Consider the following 22,500-nt stretch of genomic DNA (forward strand, 5'->3'; position numbering starts at 1 on the left):
AGGGAAAGGAAAGGCCGAACACGGAGAACACACGGAGGCTGAGTCAGCATCGCCACGGTTACCCTGCTCTACCAGCCGGACCGGTCTGTGTGTGTGTCGGTGCTGCTGCAGCCTCTCGCTCCGGGGAGCCTCTGGATACACATCTGTATACACATCTGTACTCTGCCGTGGGAAGTGAGCAGCAAGAAAAAACGTGAGCTTATGGTTTGCCTTTAATACGGAGGATGTAATAAAGCTTGTGCCACCATTCACATGTATTTACAGCACACCCTCTACAAGTCCGTTCATGCCTTCCCTCACTGACTAAATAATAAGAATCTGAATAATAATAATAATAATAATAATAATAATAACAACAACAGGGAGTACATCGAACATCTTCAACACCCACACCGTGTTGTACTGAAAGCTTACATAGAGCCATACTCTGATACATGCAGCCATTTCCATACAGCGCCCACATGAACTCCATCATGGCATCAGTTAGACTGTGGAAGAGAAGGAGGGAGGGTTGGAGTCTCTGCACACGTCTTAAATATTCCACAAGAACTTGGCTTCCTTGTTAAATCCATGACATTTTAATACAAAGATTATTGAAAACAAACACGGCACCGCTGAACAACGTCTGCTGCGATCCGCTGCTGAAAAACAAACGACAAAGAAAGAAAGAAAAAGAAAGAGAGCTCTCCCGAGACACACCCTGAAGTCTTCCCCGTTATAAAGCAGTGAAGGAGCAGCAGCAGACCGGTGCTGTCATGCTGGGAGGGCACAGAGGACGATGCTAAATCTAACGCGTACGCTGATCTCATGAGAAGCCTGAAGAGTTGGCCGATCCGCGGTGCTGCAGGCGGGCCGTAGTGTTCGTGGTGCTCGTGGTGTTCATGTGGAGGCTGGAGGCCTTCAGAGGCGTGCTGCAGCCCTGGGCCTGTGGGAAGCGCTGGTGGTAGCGGTCCAGACGCAGATACTTCACAGTCACCAGCTTACCTGTAGAACCAGAAGCAGCAGCCCGTCACTGACTGATCACTACAGACGAGGAGCTAACATCACATGTTCACAGCAACACTCATCCCAACAGATCAACCGCCGAGTCAACAGCTGCAGGCAGGAGAACAATCCCCAAACCCTCCACATACAGATATCTGCTCAGTGATGGAGACGGTGACGGAGGAAGAGCACCTGGATGCTGGTTCTGCTATTGGGTCTTATTTGGTGTATTAAAGGGTTAGTTGAGATTCACCAAAGTCAAACAGTAACACCAACAGACTAACCGATGGAGGCAGCGGTAGACCAGCAGCTCCTGTTCTGAGAGGTACTATTACTGTTTTTATAATGGAGTCTGGTGTCTCTGAAGAGAGCATAGATAACAGCTTCAGTTCCCCGTCAGGTAGGGCTGTCTGACAGCGAGGTAAGGCTGTGAAAACATTCTAAATATAGCACACACATTAACTGATGTAGATTCTTTTAGGTGTCTAAAATCCGTCCACAGCAGGAGGTTGCTGGTTCTCCTGTCTGTTTCTCTAAACTCAGTCGGCCTTCACAAGTCACGGATGAATTATTCCAACTGGACTTTCTGGATCGTATAGCATCTTCTCACCTGTCTCCATAGCAACAGGTCCACATCAACAACATCAACAGTCCTAAACTCTCAGTGTTATTAAGAGTGTGACTCACCGTCAAACCAGGAGCCGTGAAGCGCCTTGAAGGCTCTCCCCGACTGCTCTGCAGAGAGACACTTGACGTAGACGCAGCCCTGTGGAGACAGGAGGAAGCACAGTGTGACATCACTGCAGCCAGCAGCATGGGGGGGGGGGGTGACATCATCATCTCATGGGACAGACGGAGCATACCTCTCGTGAGTTCTTGTCGACGGCGATGTGGACGATACCGTCGTTGTCGTTGCACTTCTCCAGGATGGCCTCGTGGATGGCGAGATCCCAGTTCTCCCCGACCTCCCTGAGGAACCGGAGAGGAGCAGAACCAGCAGAACCAGCAGAGCGTCAGATAAACACTCAGAGAACAGACGCAGGCAGACAGAACATCCAACAAGAAGCAGAGACGGGTACTCACATGACCGGGTCGAACATGTTTCTGATCTTCAGACATGGAGTCAGGCTGTTGGGAGGAGAGTTCCTCCGGTCCAGAGGGAACGCTGGAGAGGACAGACGAAGAGGACAGATGAAGAGGACAGACGAAGAGGACAGACAGAAAGACAACCTCTCAGTGAGCTGATGATCAGGTCCAGTCAACATGTGTAACTGGTGGAATCACACTGACACTAACAGTTTCCGTGTGCGTTACCTTTTCCCTGCCAGACTTTGGAGGGCATCAAGGAGGTCTTGTCACAGCTGAGAGAAGGCTGGATCCACCTCCAGACCAGGAAGTCGCCTCCCCCGATCCTCTGAGTCTCTTTTCTGATCCTGGACTCGTTGGCTGAGAGGAAACTCATGGCCCGCTCCCAGATCTTCTTCATCTTCTTTCTGTAAAATATAACACAGCTAGTACCGACACATCTTCCTCACCTGACCCATCAGTAGGTGATCACAACAACCCTACCGAGCAGCATGAATGCTGACACAAATAGGAAAGCTATAGCACACAGACACTTGCTCTACCTCTCTGAACCCTCGTCAAGTGTTCTATCTGAACTCAGAAGCTGTGTCCGTGTTAGTACTGACCGGTCCTGAGGCTGAACCAGGAAGTCTCTGACGTGGGGGATGGGCAGGTAGGGCTGCAGGTCCTGGTTCTCTTGGCAGGCCTCGCTGTGGCTCCTCAACACATCTACACAACAACACCGTCAGGAAGGATGAAGGATTGAAGAGCAGAACATACAGAGACAAACCCCCAGGACATACTGTATGATACACATACTTTAAATACATATACTGAGTATGTGGTTTCATGTCTCTATCTGTTAGTACTCCATGTTATTAATGCACGAGGAGTCGGACTCTCTCTGGTGAAACATCTATCTCCTGATCTCTGCTCCAGTCAGGTGAAGGTGTGTTGTTCCTTACCGATGATCCTCTCCACCATGTCGTACATCTGCCTGGTCTCCTCCTCCTCTCTCCTCCAGCGGTACTTCATGTAGCAGACCACACTCCACACACAGCCGACCACTGCACACACACACACACACACACACACACACACACAGAGTTCACAGGTTCAAACACTGCTGAGGTTCAAACAACGTGGAGCTAAACAACAATCAGCACTGACGCTTCTTCTTCTGCTGCTGCTGTTACCATAAAACATGTCTGTTTCTCCTTAAAACACCGCTGTGAAGGATTTCACCATCTTTGGTGACTCCTAGTGGTTTTACCAAAGAAAGACACCTGGTCTGGAGAATAGATTGATCTGTCTGTTATCTAGAGCATGATAAATCCATCAGTCACTTTATTGGTCCCATATCGTATCGTGAGCTGAGTGAATGGTCACACCCCTGCTGTCTAGCAGAACAGCAGCAGCTCCTCCAGCGCCGTGTCCATAAAGGATAGGTTCAGGCACATTATTGAGTGTAGGTCATTTTCACTCGTGCTGTACCGCTCTCCCAAAACACAAGCTGTTATGCGGCCTGTGTAACAGTTAGCCATTAGCCGTTATCCATTAGCCATGCAGCAGCGGGCTGCAGGGGAGGCAACGTGAATCGGTCCACGGAGGACGAATGCTGCTGACTTTACTGAGTCGCTGACGTTTTAATCTCGTGTTGCTGCAGCAGTTTTCACCTAGAACGTTCCCTTATCCTTACTTCCATTCTTATTCTCTCTTACAGTAGAAAATGAAACTTATAATAATTGCTAAAGGAAAACATGCTCTGTTGGTTCTCATCTCATGTTCTTTTAACAGTCGCTTCCACTCAGTCATCATTAGTGACACTAATCAATCACACCGATCAGCTGTGATCTAACTGTTGTTTATCTCACCAGCTGCAATGAGGAAGACTCTGCTGATGACGGTGAGGAAGGCTCGGCGGAAGCGGCAGGAGAAGGGCATCTTGGGATGCGTGGACTCCAGCCGAGAGATCTCAGACACGTCGGTCAGCGGATCGTCGGCTACCTGCCCAGACAGCCTGCGCACGCACACACGCACACACACACATGCAGAGTGAGTAGAGATGTCACATGCCAGGCTTGTGATCAGCATGAATATGTATAATATGAGGTATTTACCTTATCCCAACATCCTGGCCCGTCCGGATGATCCATTCCAGAGAAGCAAGAATGAGGCCGTCAAAATCCTGATTCTGAGCCTGAACAGAAGAACAGAAGAGGTAAACTGATGCTGGTTCACTTTAGTCCAGGGGTCAGCAGCCTTTACTATCAAAAGAGACATTTTAGGCAAATAATAATCTGTCTGGAGCCGCAAAACATGTGATCATTGTGATGAAGGTAACACAGTTTATAGTCTCAGTATATAGTATATCAGTCTAATGCAGTGAGGGCCAAAGAGACAATGTACTACGGAGTATTAGGGCCACATTGAGGGAAACAACATCTGAGATTTACACAATACAGTCATAACTTTATTCTGCTGAAAACAGCTGAGACCGCGTCCCTCCCGTCACACAACGTCAAGTGTCGGACGTCTGTTTGTAGCTTCATGTCGCCAACTTCCTTTGAAAAGGACGTGTTGCTGTGTCGCTGGTAGTGTGAACGCAGCATTAGTAAAGCTTGTTTGACCTAGCAACAGTAACTAAGGGGGTCAAATTTAGCATCACTCTCATATCCTGCATTCAAAACATCTAAACCACAGGAAACACACTCTGCTGTAGTCCTTCACAGTGACCCTTCAGGCTCCCAGGTCACCCTGTCTGAGATGCACATATCAAGACTTTCAGCTCCTGTTTGTTGGGATGTTAACGTGTGGACGTACCCGTAGATACGCAGAGGCCTCGTCGATGGACATACTCCTGTTTGGATGCTGCTGGTCTCCACAGTCATGCTGGCCTGCAATCACAACATCAACCCATCAGTCACCCATCGATGAAGAAGAACTGCTGCTAACCGCTTCTACCAACACGATACGTCTTCACAGCCTGTTTCTCTACTGATCAGTACTCATGTTGACATGACAGGCACAGAGGGGCTGGGCTGTACGACCTGAAGGCCAGTCAGTCAGTCAGTCAGCAGCCACAGAGAGTAGATCAGAGAGGTTATAGCTACCTGCGACGTGGGCCAAGTGGTCATGTAGATTGAGCAGCAGGTTTAGGATCAGGTCCTTCTCTGTCTTGTTCTGCAGATAATAAATACATAGATTTATTTATTAGTTCATGTGTAGACCTTTCTGACGGCACTTTGTGTGTCGGAAACATTGAAATAATAGCTGTAAACCTGACACATCTTATTTTTCACAAGCTAGTTGATCCAAACACTGAAGAAATATTACGTTTATAATATTAAAGTATAGATTTAATTCGATATGTCTGACATGTTAAACAGGGATAATGTTATTCATGAAGCTGAGTGATGTGATCAGCTAGAAACACTCAGTCCACCGGTGGGTGTACAGCGGTGTTACAGGTTAGATCTACAGACACCGGCTGCAGAGAGACCATCAGAGCTTCACTCTCACATACATTACTACGCTTCACATCTCATTCCAGGATAAATGTACACAACCCCCTTTCATGTGCTCACTACATGGAACAACAACTTTACAACACAATGCTGCTGTACACAGAACTAAAAGAGGAAAATATGTACTTACATAAGAGTCGTCAAACCCGCTGCCAAAAGGGTGGCTCTTAACTGCAACAGAGGAGAGACAGAAACATCACTAGAAGCCCACCGTACAGCCATCACACAGCACACATGTAAAGGCACAGGCTGGATTAGTAGGAGGAAAGCTTTGACAATAAGGCGGCATGTTTGGAGACGGTGGAATGTGAGCGTAGTTCAGACATCACTTAACACGTGAGTCAGTGTCTGTACATGAAACCTCACCACATCAGCTCAGCACCTGGAGCGCTGCCATCTCACTACGCTGACCAGAATCACAGGCACTACATTAATTCATGAGCATGGAGTATGGAGAAGACTAAAACAGTTTTATACCGGACTGTTAGTGTGAAATGTACTCCTCATTTTCCCTCCAAACCCCACCTATCTACATACATGATATTCACACATGATCGGCCTGTTTCTTCATCATGTGAAGGATTAAATCAATTAAAGGTGCTCTGTGGGTGTTTGTTTACATTCAGTGTTTCTCACCCTAACCCAGCTGTGTCTCACCGAGGTCTAACAAACACCTTGAATACATTTCCTTCAGTTTAAAACACATTTTATAAACCTGCATTCATGTTTACATCCATCTCTTTTGCTGGCACATTGCTCAATTTTATGGTAGGGTACCGTAACCTGTGGATCAGTGGAACGGTGTGAAATCTGGTGAATCCTTCAGTGAAATTATTCGGAATTGTAAAAGATCAATTTTTCAACCTCAACCTGCCGTTTGGACTCTACGAAAGCTGGGATCAACGACCGGCTCTCTTCCTGGAGGCTTGATTTGCACTTGCAGACTTCCTGGGAACGCATCATTTGAAGCTGCAGTCGGTAACTTTGAGCAAATATGATACAAATTTTGTTTTTTTAAAACGGTCACTATATCCTGACAGTATCACATGAGACAGGTAAGAGAAAACAACCAATCAGAGCTGAGAATTCATCTAACGTAGCTGTCAATCACTGCTCCTGAGACTCTCTAACTCTGATCAAACAGTCAAACTAGGCAGCGCTGATCAATATGAATCAATATTCTGTTACGTTAATGCCTATTTCTCTCCTCAGATGTTCTCAGGATCTTCTTGTAGTGCACGGTTTAGCTGTAACATGAGAAGGGTGGCTCCGGCTGGTGGGCGGTACTTGGTATTTCCTCAACAGATCCAAGGCCTATGGAAAAGAGGCTGGGTCACGCGTCACCAACGCGTCATATCTTTGGGGGTATAACACATGCGCAGTAAAATCTGGTCTGGACTTACCGAAATTGAATCAATCGCAACGCACGACCGCAGCTTCAGTTATACTGCGCATGTTATACCCCAGAGCTCCAGACCCATGTCTGCCTGTGACCCAGCCTCCTTCTATAGGCCTTGAACTGATCTCAACATGCCGGGTCACAAACTTTGTCATGTTACAGCTAAACCGTGCTCTACAAGATGATTCTGAGAACATCTGAGGAGAGAAATAGACATTAACGTACAGAATATTGATCCATATCTGATCAGCGCTGCCTAGTTTGACCGTTTGGTCAGAGTTCACGTCATTGACAGGTACGTTAGATGAACTCTTGGCTCTGATTGGCTGTCTTCCTTCGGGCGCTGTGGAATCTTGTAAAAGCCGTTAGGAGCACCGGAGGACACAGATTATCTGTCTCATTCTCTACTGTCAGGATACAGGGACCGTTTTACAGAAATAATGTTTTATCATATTTGCTGACTGCAGTCCAAGTGTGCAGGGAGGTCTGGACATCAGTCTTCATCCTAACATCAAAGAGGACGGATGTGTGTGTGTTTGGACCAGAACCGAGCCACTACCTGGAGAACACCTGCTAAAAACTAATCTGCTTGATCACAGTTGAGGCTCCACAGCAGGTCTGTTTACATGGAGCGCATCACTCTTTCAAACCATCACTGTAGAGGGGATGCAAAATAGCTGCAAGACCAGTAGACATACTTTGGGGATAACCCTGCTGGTGGGCCTCAAAGCGCCACCTAGTGGGCCGGGGAGGTACTGACTAATGGTTAGATTAACCTCTTCAAAATCCAATGGACAGTATTCTGTTATTCAGAGGTTGTAGCGGGCGGGTTTTAAAGCTAGAGGAAGAATACTGGAATGATATGAAACTATAAACACTCTGTCTGTCTGAATATACCTGTATTCACCCTCTGTCTGAATATACCTGTATTCACCTTCTGTCTGAATATACCTGTATTCACCCTCTGTCTGAATATACCTGTATTCACCTTCTGTCTGAATATACCTGTATTCACCCTGTGTCTGAATATACCTGTATTCACCTTCTGTCTGAATATACCTGTATTCACCTTCTGTCTGAATATACCTGTATTCACCCTCTGTCTGAATATACCTGTATTCACCTTCTGTCTGAATATACCTGTATTCACCCTGTGTCTGAATATACCTGTATTCACCCTGTGTCTGAATATACCTGTATTCACCTTCTGTCTGAATATACCTGTATTCACCCTGTGTCTGAATATACCTGTATTCACCCTGTGTCTGAATATACCTGTATTCACCTTCTGTCTGAATATACCTGTATTCACCCTCTGTCTGAATATACCTGTATTCACCCTCTGTCTGAATATACCTGTATTCACCTTCTGTCTGAATATACCTGTATTCACCTTCTGTCTGAATATACCTGTATTCACCCTCTGTCTGAATATACCTGTATTCACCTTCTGTCTGAATATACCTGTATTCACCCTCTGTCTGAATATACCTGTATTCACCCTGTGTCTGAATATACCTGTATTCACCCTGTGTCTGAATATACCTGTATTCACCTTCTGTCTGAATATACCTGTATTCACCCTCTGTCTGAATATACCTGTATTCACCCTCTGTCTGAATATACCTGTATTCACCCTCTGTCTGAATATACCTGTATTCACCCTCTGTCTGAATATACCTGTATTCACCCTCTGTCTGAATATACCTGTATTCACCTTCTGTCTGAATATACCTGTATTCACCCTCTGTCTGAATATACCTGTATTCACCCTCTGTCTGTCTGAATATACCTGTATTCACCCTCTGTCTGTCTGAATATACCTGTATTCACCCTCTGTCTGTCTGAATATACCTGTATTCACCCTCTGTCTGTCTGAATATACCTGTATTCACCCTCTGTCAGTCTGAATATACCTGTATTCACCCTCTGTCTGTCTGAATATACCTGTATTCACCCTCTGTCTGTCTGAATATACCTGTATTCACCCTCTGTCTGTCTGAATATACCTGTATTCACCCTCTGTCTGTCTGAATATACCTGTATTCACCCTCTGTCTGTCTGAATATACCTGTATTCACCCTCTGTCTGTCTGAATATACCTGTATTCACCCTCTGTCTGTCTGAATATACCTGTATTCACCCTCTGTCAGTCTGAATATACCTGTATTCACCCTCTGTCTGTCTGAATATACCTGTATTCACCCTCTGTCTGTCTGAATATACCTGTATTCACCCTCTGTCAGTCTGAATATACCTGTATTCACCCTCTGGGTCTGAATATACCTGTATTCACCTTCTGTTTGTCTGAATATACCTGTATTCACCTGTCTGTCTGAATATACCTGTATTCACCCTGTGTCTGAATATACCTGTATTCACCTTCTGTCTGAATATACCTGTATTCACCTTCTGTCTGAATATACCTGTATTCACCCTCTGTCTGAATATACCTGTATTCACCCTCTGTCTGAATATACCTGTATTCACCCTCTGTCTGAATATACCTGTATTCACCCTCTGTCTGAATATACCTGTATTCACCCTCTGTCTGAATATACCTGTATTCACCCTCTGTCTGAATATACCTGTATTCACCTTCTGTCTGAATATACCTGTATTCACCCTCTGTCTGAATATACCTGTATTCACCTTCTGTCTGAATATACCTGTATTCACCCTCTGTCTGTCTGAATATACCTGTATTCACCCTCTGTCTGTCTGAATATACCTGTATTCACCCTCTGTCAGTCTGAATATACCTGTATTCACCCTCTGGGTCTGAATATACCTGTATTCACCCTCTGTCTGTCTGAATATACCTGTATTCACCTTCTGTTTGTCTGAATATACCTGTATTCACCTGTCTGTCTGAATATACCTGTATTCACCTGTCTGTCTGAATATACCTGTATTCACCTGTCTGTCTGAAACGCTCCGTTTTAGTGCATTGCAACTGAATTGCGTTGCTAGGCAACAGTTTGTGTCCATGTTTACTCCCTGTCAGCTGATGTTATTCACATACACTGCAACAGGAAATAAACTGGGACACATTTAGACTGTTTATATTTAAAACCGTGTAACGGTCTAAATGTTGTATATTTGTGACATCACAAATGGACAGAAATCCTGACGGCTTGTTTCAAACGCTCAGTTTCTGAATACGGGCTGTGTGTGTTTCTGTATATTGAGCGTTTTGATAGTTTAACAGTATTTATATATCACTTAAACCTGCTTTATAATATAAAAGACATGAAAATCTCACTTTTTACGATATGGGACCTTTAAACCAAAAGTGATGTTGGAGACGACCCTGCATCAGTAGAAGCTCCACAGCGTGTGGTGAGGAGATATGACCCAGAATAGTTTGGACTCATGATGGCAGGCAGTGATGGTTGCTTTATATATGTGGGTCCGAACACCTGACCCACATATATAAAGCCCAGTTTGTCATTTACTCTGGAAGGTGGTCCTCTGAATTATTTTAACAATCAGATTCCTTTACAGAAGGTTCAGAACCTCTGAAACATGTTGTCAGAACCTCTGAGATAAACACTGAAACATGTCAGAACCTCTGAAACATGATGTCAGAACCTCTGAAACATGATGTCAGAACCTCTGAAACATGATGTCAGAACCTCTGAAACATGATGTCAGAACCTCTGAAACATGATGTCAGAACCTCTGAGATAAACACTGAAACATGTCAGAACCTCTGAAACATGATGTCAGAACCTCTGAGATAAACACTGAAACATGTCAGAACCTCTGAAACATGATGTCAGAACCTCTGAGATAAACACTGAAACATGTCAGAACCTCTGAAACATGATGTCAGAACCTCTGAAACATGATGTCAGAACCTCTGAAACATGATGTCAGAACCTCTGAAACATGATGTCAGAACCTCTGAAACATGTTGTCAGAACCTCTGAAACATGATGTCAGAACCTCTGAAACATGATGTCAGAACCTCTGAGATAAACACTGAAACATGTCAGAACCTCTGAAACATGATGTCAGAACCTCTGAGATAAACACTGAAACATGTCAGAACCTCTGAAACATGATGTCAGAACCTCTGAAACATGATGTCAGAACCTCTGAAACATGATGTCAGAACCTCTGAAACATGATGTCAGAACCTCTGAAACATGTTGTCAGAACCTCTGAAACATGATGTCAGAACCTCTGAAACATGTTGTCAGAACCTCTGAAACATGTTGTCAGAACCTCTGAAACATGTTGTCAGAACCTCTGAAACATGTTGTCAGAACCTCTGAGATAAACACTGAAACATGTCAGAACCTCTGAAACATGATGTCAGAACCTCTGAAACATGATGTCAGAACCTCTGAAACATGATGTCAGAACCTCTGAAACATGATGTCAGAACCTCTGAGATAAACACTGAAACATGTCAGAACCTCTGAAACATGATGTCAGAACCTCTGAGATAAACACTGAAACATGTCAGAACCTCTGAAACATGATGTCAGAACCTCTGAGATAAACACTGAAACATGTCAGAACCTCTGAAACATGATGTCAGAACCTCTGAAACATGATGTCAGAACCTCTGAAACATGTCAGAACCTCTGAAACATGTTGTCAGAACCTCTGAAACATGATGTCAGAACCTCTGAAACATGATGTCAGAACCTCTGAAACATGATGTCAGAACCTCTGAGATAAACACTGAAACATGTCAGAACCTCTGAAACATGATGTCAGAACCTCTGAAACATGTTGTCAGAACCTCTGAAACATGTCAGAACCTCTGAAACATGATGTCAGAACCTCTGAGATAAACACTGAAACATGTCAGAACCTCTGAAACATGATGTCAGAACCTCTGGTATAAACACTGAAACATGTCAGAACCTCTGAAACATGATGTCAGAACCTCTGAAACATGATGTCAGAACCTCTGGTATAAACACTGAAACATGTCAGAACCTCTGAAACATGATGTCAGAACCTCTGAAACATGTTGTCAGAACCTCTGAAACATGATGTCAGAACCTCTGAAACATGTCAGAACCTCTGAAACATGATGTCAGAACCTCTGAAACATGTCAGAACCTCTGAAACATGATGTCAGAACCTCTGAAACATGTCAGAACCTCTGAAACATGATGTCAGAACCTCTGAAACATGTTGTCAGAACCTCTGAAACATGATGTCAGAACCTCTGAAACATGATGTCAGAACCTCTGAAACATGATGTCAGAACCTCTGAGATAAACACTGAAACATGTCAGAACCTCTGAAACATGTTGTCAGAACCTCTGAAACATGTCAGAACCTCTGAAACATGATGTCAGAACCTCTGAAACATGATGTCAGAACCTCTGAGATAAACACTGAAACATGTCAGAACCTCTGAAACATGATGTCAGAACCTCTGAGATAAACACTGAAACATGTCAGAACCTCTGAAACATGATGTCAGAACCTCTGAAACATGATGTCAGAACCTCTGAGATAAACACTGAAACATGTCAGAACCTCTGAAACATGTTGTCAGAACCTCTGAAACATGATGTCAGAACCTCTGAGATAAACACTGAAACATGTCAGAACCTCTGAAACATGATGTCAGAACCTCTGAAACATGATGTCAGAACCTCTGAAACATGTCAGAACCTCTGAGATAAACACTGAAACATGTCAGAACCTCTGAAACATGATGTCAGAACCTCTGAAACATGATGTCAGAACCTCTGAAACATGATGTCAGAACCTCTGAAACATGTTGTCAGAACCTCTGAAACATGATGTCAGAACCTCTGAAACATGATGTCAGAACCTCTGAAACATGATGTCAGAACCTCTGAAACATGATGTCAGAACCTCTGAAACATGATGTCAGAACCTCTGAAACATGTTGTCAGAACCTCTGAGATAAACACTGAACAGAACCTCTGGTGTGAGATACTCTGGATCATGGTGTGGATACTCTGGATCATGGTGTGGATACTCACTGGTTCCGTCCGCCTCCGCTGACCCGGTTCCCCTCATCCGGAGGTACATGAGGCCCAGCAGCAGGAAGAAGAGGCAGGCTGCTGTGAGCAGGAACATGGACAGGTAGTGAGCGCTGAAGCTGCCAGGTGAGCTCACCTCGTCCCGTTTGAACTGCTGCAGCAGCTCGTCCTCCGGTACCGGGACCGGTACCGACAGCTGCTGCTTCAGAACCGCCTGGCTGTAGGAGGAGTGGTTGGAGTGGTTGGCCCGGTAGTTCTGGGACAGACTGCTGTAGGAGGAGAACCGCGGTCTGAGCCCGATGGCGAATCTGCTGGTACCGGTACCGGTGCTGGTACCGGTCCGGGAGGCTCCGTCCTCGTCCTCTACGTGGTTGTTCCTGCCGGTACCGGACAGTCCTCCGTGGTTCTCCGAGAGGGACACGTAGATGGACTTCCTGGGGTAGTTCTGGTTCCGAGACCCTCCTGATGGTTCTGAGTCCAGTCTGCTCTTCATCCCCTCCTCCTCCTCTTCCTCTCTCCTCCTCATCAGAACCGCCCGGCCCGCTCCGTGGCTCCGCCTGGACTCCAGCCGGTCCACGGTACCGGTACCGACCCGGTCCTCCTCCTCTGAGTCAGAGTAGTCCCCGGTCCGCTTCCCGGTTCCGGTTCTGGTGGTACAGTGAGTCGAACCGCAGCCGTTCAGAGAGCGAGAGTTCTTCTCCGGTTCTGGTTCCGGTTCGGCCTCATCGTCATCATCATCATCATCATCATCACCATAGTCCTCCTCTGGGCTGGTTCTGGTTCTGGTTCTGACCCGGACCCCCCAGCCCAGCGACCCGCCTCTAGAGCCAGAACCAGAACCAGGACCCGGAGTAGAGCTGTTGCTGTTGGTCCCGGGCCGGGTTCTGGTCTGCTGGGTCTGGTTCTGGTTCTGGTTCTGGTGGTTGAGGCCTGCTCTCCTCTTCAGCGGAGCTTCAGCGTCTGACTCGTCGGAGCTGAAGCCGAGGACGGAGCACTTCCGGCCGGGTCTCCTGCTGGAGGAGAGCTGCGTGACGTCACGGCCGCTGGAGCCTCCGCTAGCCGCGTTAGCAGAGTTAGCTGTGTTAGCTCCGCTGTTAGCTCCGCTGTTAGCTCCGGTTCCTCCGGCGGGCTGAGCTCCTCCTCCGGTTCCTCCGGCTCCTCCGGTAAACCCGCCGCTGCGGGCCTTGGAGAGCCGGTAGCCGCTCCGCTGCTGGTCGTCGCGGAGCTTCTTGAGCTTCTTGAGGTAGACCGGCCGCGTGCTGTCGGTCAGCGGGCCCGGCGGAGTGAAGCCGCAGCGCTGCAGCTCTCTGAACAGATCCTCATCCGCTAGCGCCGCCGCCATCTTCACTGCTCTCCGGGAGATGATGGTACAGGACGTGACGTAGGACGGGGAGGCGACGGGCTGCGTTCAACACCGGCAACACTTTATACAACACTTTATACTATACTGTTAACAAATCATCATTTATCAACACTTTATACTATAATACTGTTAATAAATCATCATTTATCAACACTTTATACTATAATACTGTTAACAAATCATCATTTATCAACACTTTATATTATAATACTGTTAATAAATCATCATTTATCAACACTTTATACTATAATACTGTTAATAAATTATCATTTATCAACACTTTATACTATACTGTTAACAAATCATCATTTATCAACACTTTATACTATAATACTGTTAACAAATCATCATTTATCAACACTTTATACTATAATACTGTTAACAAATCACCATTTATCAACACTTTATACTATAATACTGTTAATAAATCACCATTTATCAACACTTTAGTTTATACTATAATACTGTTAATAAATCACCATTTATCAACACTTTATAATATAAAACTGTTAACAAATCATCATTTATCAACACTTTATACTATAATACTGTTAACAAATCACCATTTATCAACACTTTATACTATAATACTGTTAATAAATCATCATTTATCAACACTTTAGTTTATACTATAATACTGTTAATAAATCACCATTTATCAACACTTTATAATATAAAACTGTTAACAAATCATCATTTATCAACACTTTATACTATAATACTGTTAACAAATCATCATTTATCAACACTTTATACTATACTGTTAACAAATCACCATTTATCAACACTTTATACTATAATACTGTTAATAAATCATCATTTATCAACACTTTATACTATAATACTGTTAATAAATCATCATTTATCAACACTTTATACTATAATACTGTTAACAAATCATCATTTATCAACACTTTATACTATAAAACTGTTAACAAATCACCATTTATCAACACTTTATACTATAATACTGTTAACAAATCATCATTTATCAACACTTTATACTATAAAACTGTTAACAAATCATCATTTATCAACACTTTATACTATAATACTGTTAACAAATCACCATTTATCAACACTTTATACTATAATACTGTTAACAAATCATCATTTATCAACACTTTATACTATACTGTTAACAAATCATCATTTATCAACACTTTATACTATAATACTGTTAACAAATCACCATTTATCAACACTTTATACTATAATACTGTTAATAAATCATCATTTATCAACACTTTATACTATAATACTGTTAACAAATCATCATTTATCAACACTTTATACTATAATACTGTTAATAAATCACCATTTATCAACACTTTATACTATAATACTGTTAATAAATCATCATTTATCAACACTTTATACTATACTGTTAACAAATCATCATTTATCAACACTTTATACTATAATACTGTTAATAAATCATCATTTATCAACACTTTATACTATACTGTTAACAAATCACCATTTATCAACACTTTATACTATAATACTGTTAATAAATCATCATTTATCAACACTTTATACTATAATACTATTAATAAATCACCATTTATCAACACTTTATAATATAAAACTGTTAACAAATCATCATTTATCAACACTTTATACTATAAAACTGTTAATAAATCATCATTTATCAACACTTTATACTATAAAACTGTTAATAAATCATCATTTATCAACACTTTATAATACTATACTGTTAATAAATCATCATTTATCAACACTTTATACTATAAAACTGTTAATAAATCACCATTTATCAACACTTTATACTATAATACTGTTAACAAATCATCATTTATCAACACTTTATAATAATATACTGTTAATAAATCACCATTTATCAACACTTTATACTATACTGTTAATAAATCACCATTTATCAACACTTTATACTATAATACTGTTAATAAATCATCATTTATCAACACTTTATATTATAAAACTGTTAATAAATCATCATTTATCAACACTTTATACTATAATACTGTTAATAAATCATTATTTATCAACACTTTATACTATAATACTGTTGATAAATCATCATTTATCAACACTTTATACTATAATACTGTTAATAAATCACCATTTATCAACACTTTATACTATACTGTTAACAAATCACCATTTATCAACACTTTATACTATAATACTGTTAATAAATCATCATTTATCAACACTTTATACTATAATACTATTAATAAATCATCATTTATCAACACTTTATACTATAAAACTGTTAACAAATCACCATTTATCAACACTTTATACTATAATACTGTTAACAAATCATCATTTATCAACACTTTATACTATAATACTGTTAATAAATCATCATTTATCAACACTTTATAATATAAAACTGTTAACAAATCATCATTTATCAACACTTTATACTATAATACTGTTAACAAATCATCATTTATCAACACTTTATACTATACTGTTAACAAATCATCATTTATCAACACTTTATACTATAATACTGTTAACAAATCACCATTTATCAACACTTTATACTATAATACTGTTAATAAATCATCATTTATCAACACTTTATACTATAATACTGTTAACAAATCATCATTTATCAACACTTTATACTATAAAACTGTTAACAAATCACCATTTATCAACACTTTATACTATAATACTGTTAACAAATCATCATTTATCAACACTTTATACTATAAAACTGTTAACAAATCATCATTTATCAACACTTTATACTATAATACTGTTAACAAATCACCATTTATCAACACTTTATACTATAATACTGTTAACAAATCATCATTTATCAACACTTTATACTATACTGTTAACAAATCATCATTTATCAACACTTTATACTATAATACTGTTAACAAATCACCATTTATCAACACTTTATACTATAATACTGTTAATAAATCATCATTTATCAACACTTTATACTATAATACTGTTAACAAATCATCATTTATCAACACTTTATACTATAATACTGTTAATAAATCACCATTTATCAACACTTTATACTATAATACTGTTAATAAATCATCATTTATCAACACTTTATACTATACTGTTAACAAATCATCATTTATCAACACTTTATACTATAATACTGTTAATAAATCATCATTTATCAACACTTTATACTATAATACTGTTAATAAATCATCATTTATCAACACTTTATACTATACTGTTAACAAATCACCATTTATCAACACTTTATACTATAATACTGTTAATAAATCATCATTTATCAACACTTTATACTATAATACTATTAATAAATCACCATTTATCAACACTTTATACTATAATACTGTTAACAAATCATCATTTATCAACACTTTATACTATAAAACTGTTAATAAATCATCATTTATCAACACTTTATACTATAAAACTGTTAATAAATCATCATTTATCAACACTTTATAATACTATACTGTTAATAAATCATCATTTATCAACACTTTATACTATAAAACTGTTAATAAATCACCATTTATCAACACTTTATACTATAATACTGTTAACAAATCATCATTTATCAACACTTTATACTATAAAACTGTTAATAAATCATCATTTATCAACACTTTATACTATAAAACTGTTAATAAATCATCATTTATCAACACTTTATAATACTATACTGTTAATAAATCATCATTTATCAACACTTTATACTATAATACTGTTAATAAATCATTATTTATCAACACTTTATACTATAATACTGTTGATAAATCATCATTTATCAACACTTTATACTATAATACTGTTAATAAATCATCATTTATCAACACTTTATACTATACTGTTAACAAATCACCATTTATCAACACTTTATACTATACTGTTAACAAATCACCATTTATCAACACTTTATACTATACTGTTAATAAATCACCATTTATCAACACTTTATACTATAATACTGTTAATAAATCATCATTTATCAACACTTTATACTATAAAACTGTTAATAAATCATCATTTATCAACACTTTATACTATAATACTGTTAATAAATCATTATTTATCAACACTTTATACTATAATACTGTTAATAAATCATCATTTATCAACACTTTATACTATAAAACTGTTAATAAATCATAATTTATCAACACTTTATACTATAAAACTGTTAATAAATCATCATTTATCAACACTTTATACTATAAAACTTAATAAATCATCATTTATCAACACTTTATACTATAATACTGTTAATAAATCATCATTTATCAACACTTTATACTATAATACTGTTAATAAATCATCATTTATCAACACTTTATACTATAAAACTGTTAATAAATCATCATTTATCAACACTTTATACTATAAAACTGTTAATAAATCATCATTTATCAACACTTTATACTATAAAACTGTTAATAAATCATCATTTATCAACACTTTATAATACTATACTGTTAATAAATCATCATTTATCAACACTTTATACTATAAAACTGTTAATAAATCACCATTTATCAACACTTTATAATATAAAACTGTTAATAAATCATCATTTATCAACACTTTATAATACTATACTGTTAATAAATCACCATTTATCAACACTTTATACTATAAAACTGTTAATAAATCATCATTTATCAACACTTTATACTATAACTGTTAATAAATCATCATTTATCAACACTTTATAATACTATACTGTTAATAAATCATCATTTATCAACACTTTATACTATAAAACTGTTAATAAATCACCATTTATCAACACTTTATAATATAAAACTGTTAATAAATCATCATTTATCAACACTTTATAATACTATACTGTTAATAAATCACCATTTATCAACACTTTATACTATAAAACTGTTAATAAATCATCATTTATCAACACTTTATACTATAAAACTGTTAATAAATCATCATTTATCAACACTTTATACTATAATACTGTTAATAAATCATCATTTATCAACACTTTATACTATAATACTGTTAATAAATCATCATTTATCAACACTTTATACTATAATACTGTTAATAAATCATCATTTATCAACACTTTATACTATAAAACTGTTAATAAATCATCATTTATCAACACTTTATACTATAAAACTGTTAATAAATCATCATTTATCAACACTTTATAGTATCTACCTTATTCTCAGGGGCGTTACTGTAGAAATTATCATTTAATAACACATAAACACATTATTGTATAATGTGTTTATAAATTATCATTTATAAACAAATAATCATTCATAAAGATATTATAAAATAATATTAATAATTAAAATAAAAAATAAAATACATTTATAAACATAAACATCATTTATCATTTATATCATTTATAAACATCATTTATCATTTATATCATTTATAAACATAAATAATAACGCTTCAATTATTAGATGTGATGAATTAGCCCTGTTTCTTTTATTTTATGATATATATTTTTCTTTTTTTATTTATTTTTTTTATTACTTGTTCCTTGACCACTTTTACTTTGTTTTTAATTCACTTTGAATGCCGTTGTGTAGCAGTTCATTGTTGATCTCACCAAGGTACTGCATTTAGGTGTTCATATTCTTGCAAATGTTTCATGGCTTCATCTTCGTCCAGAGACTTTTTAGAGAATAGAATCAAATTAATCTGGAATGCTCAGAGACAGAAGTTATAATGTGTGATAATGAGGTCATTGTTTCTGCAGCAGGAGGACAACATTTGTACATAAAAAGCAAAAAGATGCTTCAGCAGAACTCAACAAACACAAAAACAGGTCATTTTCCAATCAGAAAATATGGTAATCTTTATTTTCTGACAGCTCCATAAAGAATGTATAACAACAGTTTACAGAAGTTAATTATCATAAACCATAATCAATAAAACAAACACAATGACAGAAAGACATAGATCTGCTGTTAGTCCAGTACATTGAAGACGTGCACACAACCGCAGTTTGAACATGAAAAACATTCCACAAGGTCTTCTTAATCATTCATGAAGAACATTTAGACATCCTGATGCTTGAGATTACTCACAGAATGATTCCACTTCTTCACTGACTGCAGTTCTTCAGTACTGAACTGTACACGGTTACATTTACACCGTTAGAATATGTACAATCACAGACATCAATGAACCCAGGCATGCACTTTACTAAACTGTTGTGGTCTTCTTGTACACCATGATGAAGTGATACTGGTGGAATATAAACTACTACATTTAAAACATTCAATATAAACTCAGTTTAAGAATAAATTAGTGGAATGATAGATAGATATGAAAACCCAAAGCTGGAAAGATATACGATGAGAAATGCCCTCTCTAAACGTGTTACAGCGTCCACTAGTGCCTCATATGACAACATGTCCTGAAGCTCACCCTTAAAGGGGAACACCACCCACTCTATACCCTATGACATCACAATATGAGTTTATTATATTATATATTATATACCGTCTCAGACCGTAGCAATAACATGTATGAATTTGGAAAAGGGCGTAGTTTAATGTTTGAAATGAACACAGTTAAATGAATGTCCATCAAAGCCCTGAATATAAGAACCTGAAGGTTTACTGCCTGACTGCTGTATCAGACTGCATCAGGTTTAGCTCAGTGTTCCTAATAAACTGGCAGCTGAGTGTATACCACCATGTATATGTATATACTAGTAGTAGTATATTAAATATGTATGCATTCATTTGACTCACTGAGTGAACTGGGAAGTGTCAACAGCACAAGGTGAGCTGCTAATAGGCCAGCTGGGGGCGCTAGAGGGCTCTATATCAGGTATCAGGTAGTGGACCACTGAGCCGTCTCATCATATCAGAATCAGAATCAGAATGGTGTTTATTGCCAGGTGTAAGAGGTATACACTAGGAATTTGCTTTGGTTATGTTGGTGCAAATCAAACAGTATAATAACAAAAGAATAGATAAAAACGTTAGAATAAAATAAGAATAAAAACATTTGGGGGGTGCATTTAAGTTTCAGAACAAAGAAAACGTTACTGATATAGATCGACTTCACTTAATACAAAAGCAAAGCTAGCTATAAAGAAGTAATGGTGGCGATAAACAGAAGTACGTAGTGCAGACGCCTGTAGAGACAGTTCACCGAGAAGGACAGGTTCCCTCTTTACAATCTAACATCTGGTGGACTTCAGGACAGACACTCACATGAACGCGGGGGGGTTAACACCAGTGAGTCCAGCTGAGTGTCTGACGTGGTCCTGCAGCCCTCAGTGCTTCTTCAGAGAGTCCAGGATACGCAGGATGTGCAGGAAGAGGTTGACGATGTCCAGATAGAGGTTGATGGAGGCCAGGATGTGCTCCTCAGGAGACAGCTGCTTCATCAGCATGTGGGTGTCGTAGATGATGAAGCCACAGAAGACCAGGGCTCCGGCTCCAGACAGGATCAGCTCGGTGCTGTCGCTGTTGAAGAAGAACTGCAGAGAGAACAGAGTCAGCATGAAGGGGGGGGGATTGAATTCAGAGATGGAATCAGTGTTGTGTGGACAACCTGCTCCTCAGCTTCCACTGCTGGGCAGTTAATGGAACAGTTCTTGTCTGTTATAGCAGCAGATGAATACCCAGGATATATGAACCACATGTTCAACTATCACATCTGGGACGTTCAGGTGGCCACATATTTCTGGTAACTAGAGTATCTCATTCCATCATATATAATAATAATATTAAATATGATATGAATCATTTCTATAACAACCGGTTCTGACAGTGTGAGCGGTGTGTGTGTCTTTGAGCTTCTTTGCAGACCACTGAAAAAACTCTGGGTTGATTTACCAAGTTGATAACCAGCATCGTAGGACAGCTTAGCGAGAGCTCTGGCTTTCTGGATCGTATTTTAACTGCAGCAACACGCACACCGTTTTCTGTCTGAATACATTAGTATTTTTTCTCACTTTTTAATTTCTTTCATATGAAATAAACTCATTAATGTCACTCACCCTCATGCAGCCGGCGATGAGGAGGATCCACAGGCAGGCGAACAGTCTGTAAGGACAGAACAGACGGAGAAGTGTGACGAGGGCTCCCTCTAGAGGACGGATACAGCAGCTTTGAGATATTAAAACCATGAAAACACTCACCCTGCTCCCAGTTTGCTGAAGTCTCTCTTGGACTGGAAGGTGTAGAC

The 22,500-nt window shown here is 39.4% G+C and overlaps 2 protein-coding genes across 2 annotated transcripts in view; both read right to left on the bottom strand.

The window, feature by feature from the left end:
- Positions 1 to 14,363, bottom strand: part of lemd3 (LEM domain containing 3) — a 15,735-nt gene extending 1,372 nt beyond the window's left edge. Inside the window, exons 1-13 of the mRNA XM_074626213.1 lie at positions 12,963 to 14,363; positions 5,707 to 5,747; positions 5,163 to 5,232; positions 4,873 to 4,946; positions 4,170 to 4,249; positions 3,924 to 4,069; positions 3,015 to 3,116; positions 2,676 to 2,778; positions 2,299 to 2,477; positions 2,068 to 2,149; positions 1,848 to 1,953; positions 1,672 to 1,750; positions 1 to 984 (exon numbers count right to left, since the gene is read on the bottom strand). The exon at positions 1 to 984 is cut by the window's left edge and continues 1,372 nt beyond it. Of these exons, the coding sequence (XP_074482314.1) occupies positions 806 to 984; positions 1,672 to 1,750; positions 1,848 to 1,953; positions 2,068 to 2,149; positions 2,299 to 2,477; positions 2,676 to 2,778; positions 3,015 to 3,116; positions 3,924 to 4,069; positions 4,170 to 4,249; positions 4,873 to 4,946; positions 5,163 to 5,232; positions 5,707 to 5,747; positions 12,963 to 14,304 (2,583 nt within the window). The 5' untranslated portion in view covers positions 14,305 to 14,363 and the 3' untranslated portion in view covers positions 1 to 805. The remainder of the gene's footprint in view (positions 985 to 1,671; positions 1,751 to 1,847; positions 1,954 to 2,067; positions 2,150 to 2,298; positions 2,478 to 2,675; positions 2,779 to 3,014; positions 3,117 to 3,923; positions 4,070 to 4,169; positions 4,250 to 4,872; positions 4,947 to 5,162; positions 5,233 to 5,706; positions 5,748 to 12,962) is intronic.
- A 5,760-nt stretch (positions 14,364 to 20,123) lies between these two features.
- The window catches only part of tmbim4 (transmembrane BAX inhibitor motif containing 4), a 5,356-nt gene continuing 2,979 nt past the window's right edge, over positions 20,124 to 22,500 (bottom strand). The window contains exons 5-7 of the mRNA XM_074625103.1: positions 22,454 to 22,500; positions 22,313 to 22,358; positions 20,124 to 21,790 (exon numbers count right to left, since the gene is read on the bottom strand). The exon at positions 22,454 to 22,500 is cut by the window's right edge and continues 71 nt beyond it. Coding sequence (XP_074481204.1) covers positions 21,584 to 21,790; positions 22,313 to 22,358; positions 22,454 to 22,500 — 300 coding nt within the window. The 3' untranslated portion in view covers positions 20,124 to 21,583. The remainder of the gene's footprint in view (positions 21,791 to 22,312; positions 22,359 to 22,453) is intronic.

Source organism: Sebastes fasciatus, chromosome 23 (assembly GCF_043250625.1).
Source record: "Sebastes fasciatus isolate fSebFas1 chromosome 23, fSebFas1.pri, whole genome shotgun sequence".
NCBI lineage: Eukaryota > Metazoa > Chordata > Actinopteri > Perciformes > Sebastidae > Sebastes > Sebastes fasciatus.